This window comes from Ammodytes marinus (assembly GCF_949987685.1).
Source record: "Ammodytes marinus genome assembly, chromosome: 3".
Lineage (NCBI taxonomy): Eukaryota > Metazoa > Chordata > Actinopteri > Uranoscopiformes > Ammodytidae > Ammodytes > Ammodytes marinus.
The window spans coordinates 25,013,901-25,027,445 of record NC_137232.1 but is presented as its reverse complement, the minus strand read 5'-3'; the positions used below and the strand labels follow the sequence as shown (position 1 = coordinate 25,027,445).

General features: G+C 39.6%; 1 protein-coding gene across 1 annotated transcript; it reads right to left on the bottom strand.

Annotated features, from left to right (window-relative positions):
- Window positions 1-4,260: 4,260 nt before the first annotated feature.
- On the bottom strand, window positions 4,261-13,171 carry LOC307271558 (solute carrier family 13 member 2-like; the record flags this gene model as incomplete). The annotated part of the gene is made up of 12 exons (XM_080054071.1): window positions 4,261-4,392; window positions 4,734-4,871; window positions 5,386-5,547; window positions 5,646-5,761; window positions 7,040-7,134; window positions 7,236-7,439; window positions 7,561-7,683; window positions 8,147-8,360; window positions 8,871-9,106; window positions 9,351-9,487; window positions 9,645-9,773; window positions 13,070-13,171. The coding sequence occupies 12 exons, from the start codon at window positions 13,169-13,171 to the stop codon at window positions 4,261-4,263; spliced, it is 1,788 nt and encodes a 595-aa protein (XP_079910197.1).
- Between the last annotated feature and the right edge of the window lie 374 nt (window positions 13,172-13,545).

The following is a 13,545-nucleotide window of genomic DNA, read 5'->3' as shown; positions in this document are numbered from 1 at the left end:
CAGTACCTACCAATCAGGCTGTTGAGGTCTGCAGGATGTCAGCTCAAACTAGTCTCGGAACCATCAGGAAGATTCTACGCACGTCTTAAGATGCTCAGCTGGGGCATCCTTTAAAGCAATATATTTTTCTTTTCTGTTTTTTTCTTTAGATATTTGAACTGCAGCACTTCTCTGACACTTTAACAGCGAACGGTATGAGGCTCATAGATAAAGGGAACAAAGAAAATAGATAGTGATAGGGGGAGGGAGTGGACGAATGTCAAAACCGGTATATTCCCATCCTATCCTCCCAATGAACCAAGAAAACAGCAATAACCTTTAGCTCGTAGCTATACCTTGAACAAACCCTGTCCTCAGCGAGAGGGCAAGACAGAGTGACAGAGAGACAGGGGATTAATTACAGATTGAATAAACTCTTGTGTTGCAGTGTGAGGCCTTTGCAGAGCAAATGTAGTGCTGAAGGCTCTTTCTGCCATAGATGGAGTTCTTGAGACGGGTGTAATGTGGGAACTGATTCAAAGGGGCAATTCTGTGAAAGTCCCATTGTCTTCTGGGGGAAGAAATTGCTCTGGGCTTCTCAGTTGCAATATCATGTTTTGCAGAGCTAGAAAACGTTATTGACAGTGTGTTTCTTTATCCCGCTCGAATTATCACCAGTCAGTATTTTTGAACATTAGTAAAAGCTTTTACAACCCAGGACTCTAGAGATAACCTGAGATATTAACCTTTTAATTTGAGTCCCTGTCGACCCATGAGGCCCATTTTCTGTGTAATACGAGAATGATACATCACCAATGCTAAAAAATATAGAAATTAAACATGACAGGCTGACTAAGGAGAATGCATGATGGGTCACGCGTATCTTTGCACTGACTTTTCATTCTGCTGTATTAAAATCGACATTCGTCAAAGCACAGTTGTACTTTATACAGCCCCACAAATCAGAAAGCATGGCTGTACCCTCTTTGTCTCATTATAATTTAACCACTTGTAAAACTACCGTCCTCTTCTGAATGTGGACTGTGGCCTGGTGTCTGTGCAACAATGATGATGATAAAATTATACCAGCATAGCTGTGTGTCAATGTGAAGCTGTGTCTACTTACGACCCCTCGTCACAAGTTACTTTTCCTGTATGTCCCCAAGTGGTAGACATACCACTTTAACATAGCAATAAGATTAATGTCTGCAAATATAGAGACTATTAAAATGTGGAGAATTAAGAAATATGCTTCAGATACAGATTTGTATTGGGACCCACTGCTTTGTACAATCCTGATATGAATGAAGACTTGTCATTGACTTGCTTTGTTTTTGAGTGACACTAGCAGTAGATGTTTATCAATGAGATTAAACTAAACATAAGAGACACCACCGGTTTAACATCAAAAAACAGCACCATAAAGTAAAGCCTCAAAACCTTATCAGAAAAGTAACCTGACAGCATTACGTTCCTTATTGCAGAACTGTTGTATTACATTTGTAGTTTCAGCTAGATGTACCTAATAAATTGTCCAATAAAAAGGGGGAGCAACAAAGGTCCACAGCCAGAATCCAACCACTGTCAATGACATATAGTTTAAAGCAACAAGACTCTTCTTTGGAAGTTGTCGTTGTGGGGAACATAGTGACAGCGGGTGTAATAAAAGTTCTTGATCTTTATAAGGTCAATATTATCTTTGGGTGGAATCTTCGTTTAAGAATTTAGTGATCCTGCAGCATGTGCCAGGCCCAAGGCAGTTTCCCTTTCGAAGTAGGTGTGTGTTGATTGTTTACATACAAGAACCCCGCCTGTGCAGAAGCATGTACTTTGAAGGTACTTTGTTTCCGCCATCTACAGTATTCAACGATTTACTTCATGATATATATGAAGACACACCTTAACCTGTCTGTGCCAGTCATCAAATGAGGAAAGAACATTCGAGCAAAGTCCACTTCATTGGTTTTATTAGTTTCCTAACAATTCTAAAGATTTTTAAATTAGAGATTGGGTGTAAGATAAGGTATATAAAATCTAATTCCATACTTTATGTTATCAGAAACAGTGATTTATAAGTGTCTTTTGAAAAATCTGAGGAAAACATTCAGAGTCCCCCGAGGCAGCAAGATGTATCACTGACTGCACTTTTTGGCACAGGGTGAGGTTATCCAGCTATTACTTTGCCTGTCCTAGGGACGTTTTATAATAAAATCTGCAGCTGTCTCGCAAAATGTTATATTCACAATTATCATTCTATCACCTGTTCAGGAGCTTTATTAAAAAACAGGCTCAGAAATGCTCCTTGAAAACATCTTCAAGTCAAAATGTTCACAACTCAGGCCTTCAGCTGACAGACATTTTAGATATCTGCTCCTTCATTTGAGTAACTTGGCCTAACCCTAGAGTTATACAGAGTTATACATACAACACTGCAGTTAAAAACAAATAAATAAATCATGACATTGTGATGGGTAGCTGTCATTAAATCAATCAGACTTTATACGCTGCTCATCCAATTAGAATTTAGGTGTTGATGTTTTTATACATCCTGCTCGTCTTTTATCTATTTTAAAGGTCAAGAGTGGCTAATGCAAGGTTTGGAACAAGACCAGAAATACAAATAAGACAGGTAAGACAGGATATATCATCACATGTTGACTTACCTCTGATAACTGACATCCATCGCACCGTCAATAACTTCCATTACAGTCACACTGAGCTTTGCCTTTGAATGAGGCCGTCCTTCAGTCTCCAGCAAAAGAATGGTCACTAGATTAAACAAAAATTTCCTTCATTGAATAACTGCGTACCTCTTTTGACCTCACCATTTTTTTAAATCCCTTTTGCTACGGGCCTTCACATACAGCAGACATATACGAACCCCAGCCAAGGAGGGGGGGAGGACCTTCAATCATGTTTTGCCTTTTCTCTCACATTTACCCTTTTGAAGGGATTTGCCTTCTGTCCTCTTGGCTCTCAGTGGTCCTAATCCTATGGATGGCAATGAGATTGGAGCCCGTTATTAAATGTAACAGTCTCAGTCGGAAGTGAACTCTTCAACCTGCATTATCTCTATTCCAAAGATTTATTTTCTTGGGAGATGAGTATTGTGACATTGGTAGACAATACAAATTATTTTGAGTACCTGCAGTATTTTTAAAATTGCAGTAAAGTAAAGTGTGTACCATTTACTCTAATTAACCAAATAAGAAAGTAGGTATGAGGAAGAGCAAGACCAAAAACAGCCATAATCTTTGAGACTTCGGGCCACTTTGACTGACCATGTGGTCACCATGAGGGAGGCTGGGCGGAGAGTACAACCAAACCAAATTTTAGCAGGTCAACAGCAGAGTACATCATGCGCACTAATGCGAAATGAGTATAGGTTACTATTACATTATTGCAAGCGGACCGTAGTACTGTAAAATAAAGTATTTTTACTATATGAGATATTGAACTGTATTCCTACCAAGACAGCATTTACGGTTTTACAGTACAGCTTTCTTTGTGTCCTGTACTGAACTAAACGATTACCCACACAAGGTGTTCGGGAACGTCTTCTGCCTCCTGAACAGAAGGCAGAAATGGTCAATATGGTCCTCAAAGACAACAACACACCCCTAAAGCAAATCTGAAGTAAAGTCAAAGAAAGCATCGTTATTTCTTTACAATTGTTTCCTAGAGACACAATATTGTTTTAAATGCAGTCATATTTTGCAGGAGATTCATGCATTTTGGCATTTTGTGTTGAGTTTTAAGAATGAGGTGCTTTCAGGAAAAATTGTGAACAAAAGGACACTTCATGTACCTGCCAAAAAAGTAGTAGAATAACATATGATGATATTAGCATGCAAATGGAAAAAACAAAATCATTTGTGTGTTTTATGTTGGTTAAACTTTAGTTTATTACATCAGGATACTGTTTACACTGTTACACTTCTAATTACAGCTGCAAATAGAACTCACAATTTTAAAGTTTTGCCACAATATAAAATAAACCTCACTGCGATCCAGGCGGACATGTGCTAAAGACAATCTTTTAAGTCAAAACATCAGCTAGACATTCTCCAAAAAGTCCAGTCAGCATACCCAGCTGGTTTCTGAAGAACATCACAAAGTGAGGGACGATATAATATTGAAAACTGCAAGGAGCTTTAAAAAAAAGGGAAGGAAGGAAGGAAGGAAGGAAGGAAGGAAGGAAGGAAGGAAGGAAGGAAGGAAGGAAGACGCACGCCAAGTCTCATGATATCTCCCACAGTTTATATTTCCCTGAGTTCATATTCAGGGAGCTGCTGTGGCATTCCCAGCCCAACTGGGAAATGTATCCAGCTGGAACATGGCCACGCCCCACGTGTTAATGGCAAGGTTGATGGTCAAGACTCCTAAAATGTTCAGAATGAATCCAGCTTTGGCCTGAAACGATAAATAATACAACGTAAACAGAATTATCTTTGGACTCTGGTCCCAGGCAACACAGTTATTTGTCAACAACCTATCAGAGTAGGTCTTATACCAATCAAATAATACTAATAAAAATTTGTATATATTGCATTTCCAGCTCAATCTTCCTGAAATCAGTAATACTCTGTTATTATTATTGTTATTTGTTTGTGTCCAAATAGATCATAATGATCAGATATAAGGATTAATATAAGCTGCTTATCTAAAAACTGGATATGAGCCTTTATCCAAAACACGGTGTGCATGGCAACATGCTCCCTCATGGGGTCTCTGTCCTTCCTGTAAGGTCTTACCATGTCCATGACTTTAAGGTTGCCATAGGAGAAGGCGATGGCGTTGGGAGGAGTGGCCACCGGAAGCATGAAAGCCAGCGAGGCAGAGATGGTGCAGGGAAACATGACGTACAGCGGGTGTATCTTGATGGCGGTGGCCTGGATAAAAAATAAAAAATAAATAAAAAGACATAACATTCTCACACATGCAAAAGCGGGGCAAACTAAATTCAGGGCCCCATGGTGGGAGATCTTTATCTTATGGATATTTTTTTCAAACAATAAGACTGGTCGACATCAAAATCAGGAGCAGTTTTCATACATCTATCTATTTTATAAAAGATAAATGCTTAAATCGATCACATATCATCAGCCTGAGAGACCATATAATATATGGTGTGTTAAAGAAACAGTTTCACATTTCGGGATGGACGGTTATTCACCTTGGGGATGAGTTAGATTCATCTTAAACCAGGGGTGATTATTTATCTTAGCTTGGCATAAAGATTTGAAAGCAGGAGGAAAACAGCTAACCAACCAACACTTCTACAGCTCCATATTTCTTTTTTTTTTAGAATTTAGGTTTCTCTTTCATATAATCAGTACACAAAAATAAATTTACATTCTGTTATTTCTTGAGGAACAACCGCTTATCTTTTGCGCCCTGACTCACCATGGAGGCCAGTATGGGCAGGAAGAGAGTGGTGGTGGCGGTGTTGCTAGAACATTCTGTAAACATGGCCACCAGCAGACACAACAGGATGGAGATGGCGAAGGGAGGGATGCTCTGCAGCGGTATGAGACTCTCTCCCAGCCACCCAGACAGTCCGGATTTCTTTAAAAACGGTGGAAAAAGACAACACATCAGTGTCCAAACATAGATTATACCTGATACCTTCAGAAACATTTGGACTTGATGGTCAACAGTGTTACCTCACTTCCGTGGGCCAATGCAAAACCTCCTCCAAGAAGCAGAAGGATGTTCCATGGCATCTTTTCATGGACGACGTCCCAACCAAGCAGAGGGGCAGGGGCTTTATCAGTGGCCCCTATTACAACAATGAGTCAAAGAAAGACAAAAGACTGAAATCTTTATAATTGACATTTTATTTTCAGCTATAAGTTAGGACACTCAATGAGGGTATATCTAAACTAACTGTAGAAAAGCTTAATGTCAGTGTCTACAGATGAAATGCTGTTCACTCCATGAAAAAGAGGAAATGTGATTAACTTAAAAATGATCAAGATGTGTTGTAGTAACACCATATTACTGCAAAACAGACCATCATTCCAAAGAATGCTATTTTTAGAGCACCAAAGAACAACAGCTGGCATCGTAAAAACACTACCGATTTTGTCCAAATAAAAGCTGCTTAAATTAACACAAACTGAAAGTTCTTCGTAGCAACTTTAAATTCATTTTCTTTCTTTTCAGAAAGGTGAGTAATGGACTTTGGCACCTCAAAGTTTGCATCATAAGTGTCTGTTAATCATTGTGTCACTCGTCTGTGTACAAAACACACTTTCTCACTTTGTGTGGAGCACCTAAGACCATGTTGCTTACAGGCAGAAGCTGGACACGCTTAACTTAAGTTACAGAGGGAGGGAGAAAAAACATATTGATTGATACAAAAGTAATTTGTCTAAGGAACAGCACATCCTGAAATGTTGCACAGGTTTGAACTTGGTGCTATCGGGCTACAACTTCGGAAGAAATTGGGACAACATGTGTTGAGAAACACTGAATCAGCAAGATAAGTCATTACGGCCAGTAAAGGTTATAGGGTACAGATAGAGAGGAAAGGTTATAAAACTGTACTCCTATCTTATGTGATAAACACTTCCCATTGTCCAGAAGTGTTTGTGAATGTTGATGTGTGATTTGCTGCTGCTTGCCCTCTTCTCCTGTTCAACAGGGACCACAATGGAAATAAGCCTTCGGGCTTTTTTGTATTATCCCTGGCTATTTATGTATTTTAATGTATGACACAGAGTGCTGTTCATATTTTATATCAAATAGTCAATTAAAATCATTCATTCAAATAATTAATTAATTTACACAAAGAGCCCAAAAAGGTAAAGTTCCCTGAAGGATTGCGTCTAAATGAATAAGTGTTCCTCTGAGAAAGTTTTTGTCATTGTTGCTCAACAAATCACAGCATAAACACGAATAAAGGCAATAAAGGCAATAAAGCCAAACATCTTAAGACCTATTCTGAATCACACGGTGCAAGATGATGTGTAAAAAAATACAGATATATAATAACATGTATACCAATGTTCCTTTTGCATACACAAAATGATCATAAACATTGCAGCTGACCTACCATCCTCTGAATTCCCACAGCATGGTGGCCAATGGGAAGGGATGCAGAAGAAGAGCGATGACATAAATATGGCTACGGTGCCGTCTGTGACGTACCTGATGAGAAAACAAGTTTCAAATATTTCATATTAACATTATGAAGAATATCTACAGTATTATTGTGAGTCTTATGCAGGGATGAGTAGACAAAATCTGACCCTGGTTCGAAGAGCACAGTGGCCCAGCCGGGTATGAACCCTGGCTCCCTGGTAAACCACAGAACAACCAGCAACGTGAAGACAGTCAACACACAGGCCTCAGCGAACTGCATCCTGCCCAGCTTTTTGTATTCATCTTTGATTACCTGGTATGCCTCCCTGTCACCATCGTTCTTTGTGCCACATCCGAAAGACTTTTTCAGGCTGGAAAAACATAGATGAGACGATAAATTACTCATATTTGTGTAGATGCACAATGTAGATGCCTTGGTGGTATTAAGAAAAATATCAGAGCAGAGAAATGACTCATGACAACGAAACTTACTTAAAGCCTAAATACATAAACTGCAGCCACAGCCAAGCCAGGGCGAGCATAAGAATCATGTTGGGGAATGCAAAGCCAAACCAGCTTGCAAAGTTGATTATGCCTCCGTTTTCCGGGAAGAGTCTGTTGATAAAAAAATAAAAAATAAATAAAAAAAAGAGTTAGAATTCACACACATGGTTGGACTCACTTGTGGGATTAGCAAGTTTACAAGAACCAGTAGTTAAAAAGAATTATGTTTTTGTACATTTATTTGAGGTGTTTTGGGCCTTGACTCATAAGTGAATAGTGTCACACTTGCTCAATCATTTCACTGCTGAAGAGAATATCTAGTAAGGGTGAACATATGAATAGTTTTTAACCCACTGGACATACAATAAAAAGCACTATCATAACAGAAATGTAGTCACATTGTTTCACCCATTCTAATTGGGTGAAACTATTTGATCAAAACCACTACCACAAACTGTAGAAAAATATGATTTTAGTGTAAAAAAGATAGAGATAGAGCTGGTTGATTTCCACAGATTGTGTATAATCCCTTGAGTTGTGTTGTGTTTATCTGCGTGTTTAGCAAATGTCGTACTCATCGATCTGGCCTTTCATGATGACGTTGGGTGTGGTTCCAGTGAGGGTGGCCGTCCCACCGATGCTGGCGGCGTAACAAACGCTCAGGCTCATGCCTTTGGTCAGGTTCAAATACTTCTGCTCCCGCTCCAGTCTGCGGTCCTCTGCATCTGGACTCCTGTCACTGACATCTGCAAAGACAGAGCTGAGACCTTCAGCACTGTAAAGACATCCTAACTGTCGTATGTAATATAACAGTAATACTTTTTTTTATATAGCGCTTTTCAAGGTACTCAAAGACAATTTATAATAAAACCAGCACCCAAGCAGATTAAAAAAGCACATTGTCTGCCGAGATTTTTGGCGACTTAACCAAAAACCCTTGTTGATGATGTGCAACAACAACAACAAGAAATTATCTGAACAGGGCAAGATTTGGATTTTTAACCTCATAGAAACCAAGGAAAGATTACATTTGGCCTGTTCTGAGACACTTTTATTGCTCTACTTCTATATGTTCAGTTAAATAATTGTGACTTTTAAGGGAGATGAATGACCTACTTGTGAAATAACCAAATTTTCTTTGTCTTTGCTCTCATCATTTTGGTCTGCACCATTACAACAATAAATAAATAGCTAAATGTAAATTTGCTTCAGAAACTAAAACACAAAATTTGAAAAGAACAAAAAACCTTAGTGTTACACACATAGACAAACACACAGACACACACACACACACACACCTATGTCCGTGCTGATCTCCTTGCTCTCTTTGGTATCAGACATCTCAAAAGCCGGGTTTTCGTAACCATCCTTTTCCACCATGCTCAGCCTATATTCCCGCTCCTCAGCGTTGGCCTCTGTGTCACACAGCTGCTGCAGCACAGCGTTGGCGATGGGCAGCATCATGGCCGTGGAGGCCGTGTTACTGATCCACATGGACAGGAAGGCTGTGGTGCCCATGAAGCCGATCATCAGGCTGGAGAGAACGCAAGACAAATGGTTACTTTAGAAGGTTTAGAGTTTCATGAATAAAAACATGTAAAGAGCATTGAGTGACAAACTATAGGCTACAAGTAGCCTACATAAACTGAACTGCCAAGTGTATGAGGACACTTGAACATTACACCCATGTGAAATGTTTAGCATCTCGATCCAAATCCGTTATTATGTTGCTATTACTGCTTCAGTGAATATGTAAAGAGTAAAGGTAGCCTACTTACAGAGATGGCTTCACCCCGACAATAAGCAGAACTTGGAGGGCAATCCTCCTGTGCAGGTTCCAGTGTTCGACAGCGATGGCTACCAGCAGCCCACCAATAAAGAGCATGTTGGAGTCTTTCAGATACTGGATACACACCTGCAGAAGGGAAGAAAACTAAGTAAGAACATTTCAAATAAGCCTATGTAAGAGCATAGAACTGATTCCTTGATTGTTGGGAAGTGGCAAAATGCCCTGTTTAAATGAAATCCTAGAAATGGCTAGTTGTAATTTCTCTGTAAAGGTTGAAATGTACCTCGCTCGATTCCATGACGCCCATCATGGGGAAGAGAATGACAGGCAGCAGGGCGGTCACAGCCAGAGGGATACACTCTGTACACCAATACAGTGCCATGAGGATTATTACATAGCCACATTTTGCTTCCTGAAATCACAGACAGGTACATGCTTTATACACAGTGTGTTATGCAATAAATGGCCTGGTGCATGTCACACATGGGTTAGAATGTTGGTGTAGTGTATTATGTTACTAAACATTTTATATTAAGGTATACTGCATCAGGAGGACACGACACAGAGTTGGTCTCATCCTGTAGGGACCAGGAGGGGAATGTGTATTGCTTAGTGGGGGAAGCCATAGGTGAGATTTCTGTAGGTTACTCAGCATGCACACAAAGGGAGGCTCCGGGGTGACTGTCTTGTAGGGGCAATTTAGGACAGTTTGGTTAAGATTTAACAGCTACACTCAACAAAAATATAAACGCAACACTTTTGTTTTTGCTCCCATTTTTCATGAGATGGACTTAAAGATCTAAAATTCATTCCAGATACACAATTGTACCATTTCTCTCAAACATTGTTCACAAATCTGTCTAAATATGTGATAGTGAGCCCTTCTGCTTTGCTGAGATAATCCATCCCACCTCACAGGTGTGCCACATCAAGATGCTGATCTGACATCATGATTAGTGCACAGGTGTGCCTTAGACTGTCCACAATAAAAGGCCACTCTGAAATGTGCATTTTTTTGCATTATTGGGGGTCTGGGGACTCAGAACCAGTCAGTATCTGGTGTGACCACCATTTGCCTCATGCAGTGCAACACATCTTCTTCGCATAGAGTTTATCAGATTGTCAATTGTGGCCTGTGGAATGTTGGTCCACTCCTCTTCAATGGCTGTGCGAAGTTGCTGGAGACGGCTTATGGTGGAGAAATGGACATTCAATGCACAAGCAACAGATCTGGTTGACATTCCTGCTGTCAGCATGCCAATTGCACGCTCCCTCAATGCTTGTGGCATCTGTGGCATTTTGCTGTGAGACAAAACTGCACATTTCAGGGTGGCCTTTTATTGTGGACAGTCTAAGGCACACCTGTGCACTAATCATGATGTCAGATCAGCATCTTGATGTGGCACACCTGTGAGGTGGGATGGATTATCTCAGCAAAGCAGAAGTGCTCACTATCACACATTTAGACAGATTTGTGAACAATGTTTGAGAGAAATGGTACAATTGTGTATCTGGAATGAATTTTAGATCTTTAAGTCCATCTCATGAAAAATGGGAGCAAAAACAAAAGTGTTGCGTTTTATATTTTTGTTGAGTGTAGTTTATTGGCCCCTGGCTAAAGGGATTGTCCTAAAGTTACTGAATCAGACTTCCCGGCCCCAAATGGCATAGCACCTCCAGGGATTGATTAACACAGATGTCATCTGGACATTGTAGGTCGGAGTTAGTTAGGGTCCACCAATCAGGAGTAAGGCGAGGTGGAGCTTACTGACCTAAGGACCAATCAACTCACTTAGATTTCAGGTTATAGGCCACCACAATTCAGGAAGAGACGGGCTTTTAGCTTACAGGAATTCTTAATAGCTTTTTGTTTTGTGCATGTACCTCTATTAGTTTTTTGGCTACAAACACTTTAACTTTTTATTGGCTTCGTTTTGACTGCAGGATGAGTTTTGTTGCTTAAATAAAAGAATTGTTCCTGAGACCTCCTCATCTGCCTCAAACTGCGTCTTCTTTCATCAACCCACTACCAACGCCGTTTTTCTGAGTAAAGGCCGGAAAATATACTGCATTGGCTACTTCAGTGAGACAACCACACACACGTGCACACAAGTTCTAACTCCTACATCACGAGCGCCCCCCACATAATACATTTCTAAGTAACATAAAATAAATTCCTACTTTTATCTGTGTAGCTGTCATTTTTACTTTTATGCTACCTACTGTAATTTAGCACTAATGCCCTGTATAATCGACCTGTAATGGTTTTTAATAAAGGGTGAACACCAACATTACTGCTATTCAATTAATCTTCTTTAACAAGGCAAAAAGTCAAAGTAAGGAAAATCATTTTTTTCTCCTCCTTATTCTCAAATCTTTGTTTGTTGGATGCTGTTTGATGAACCTTGTAAGGTGGTATAGGGTAATGGTATAGTATTTATTATTGCTCATTGTATACATTGGATTAGTATGCTTTACAAAAGGTGAACAGTTGAATGAGAGCAAGAAAAAATTGCTAATCTCCATTAAAAAGTGCTGAGAAGGAACAGACATTGTGGTCCGATTTATGGGCCGATTATGATCCAATGTGTTCTGTTATCATAGTCAAAAGTTTAGAGGTCATTTAGGTACCTAATGAGAATCCACTATTCAGTGATATAATTACTTTTCAGTCACTTGCATTACAACAGTCAAGGAAAGCAGAATCAGCCCTAGTTGAACTCATTCACTTTTTCCAATACCATCCTCTAAGACCCCTGAAACCCTTACTCCTACCCCCCTACTCTCATGTATACATATATAGTTTATTTTTACAACTGAGTTTTATTACATCTGTGGTTAGGCAGCTTGATCTTTGCAATGCCTACCCCTAGTAATCATATTGCTTATAAAGTTTTAGCTTTAAAGCTATGGTAGAAGTAGAAATGGCCCGAATGGATGTCTTATATAATTTAATCATGTGTTCTTATTGCAATGCAGACCAGTATAACCAAATTAGTCATTTTAAAAGATGATTTTCTGCTGTGTTAATATAATCAAGCAATTAAGGGTATTTCTCCCTATTTAATGGAATTTAAGGAAAACGTTTTCAAAGCCATTGAAAGCTGGTGTAGTTTGCTCTTTGTTTGGGGATTCGGAGGATTCTTTTGCAATTAGGATACCTCACTGCGTATATTGGGGATGGGTCAATCAATCTAGACCTGTGTAGGGCTGTGTTATCCCTCGTGCTTGAGGTAGTTTAAGTATGTCTTGGTTTCATAAAAAAACAGCCCAAAGGTCAGATATGATAACACACTTGGAAAGTCTTCGATCAGATCGGTTCCTTGAGGTTTGACGTGTTGTTTTGGTAAAAGGGAAGTCAGTTGGATCAACAACTAGATATTGACCCCTCAAACCTGAAGATTCAGTGAGGGACACCACGTAAATGTGGAATATGTTTCCACTCGCATTTCTTTTGCTGCTGAGATGGTGCTTTTAATGCATCTACCTCAGGAGATGAATGGTCGTTGCAACAGATTTGTGCAATCCAAAAAATATTAACCATCTGATTTATCAAAAGCATTTAACACAAAAAGCCAAAAGATAATAATACCAAACAAATATTAGTCATGCAGTTAGACAGGTCAATCCTCTTCAGCAGGTCTGAAGTAAAACATACGTCTGCAGATATTCCTTTACAGAAAATCACACACAGCTTCAGAAACTTACCGAGGTCGGGCTTAACAGTGGCAGGGGCAGTATCAAAAGAGGTGTCAGGACTATGACAATGTAATTCCTATACCGCCACAGCCATGTAAGAAATCCAGCCATGATCCACCAGGTGTGATGGACATCCAAAGAATTGAAGGAAAAAAAATATACTGATGTCGCCGTACGTCTAAGAGACAGTAAGTGAATGGTGTGGTATTTATAGTAGTATATGTGTTTCCCTGATATACAGTTTAACAATTAACTTAGGAGTGAAGTGCCTGCATGTAGAGGGTGTGTTTCCATGAGTTTAGGACAGTTTAGATAAGGTGACTAACCAGGAGCAATAACATGCAGTTAACTGATCTTTAGATCTTGGGTAAGATGCAACAGCTGTTTATTCTGTGTCAATTAAATGTAAATGGTGGTCATTATAAAAAAAAGGCCCTCTATTGGGGTTGATGTAGTAGTGGGAGGAATCAGCCTGAATTGCTAGT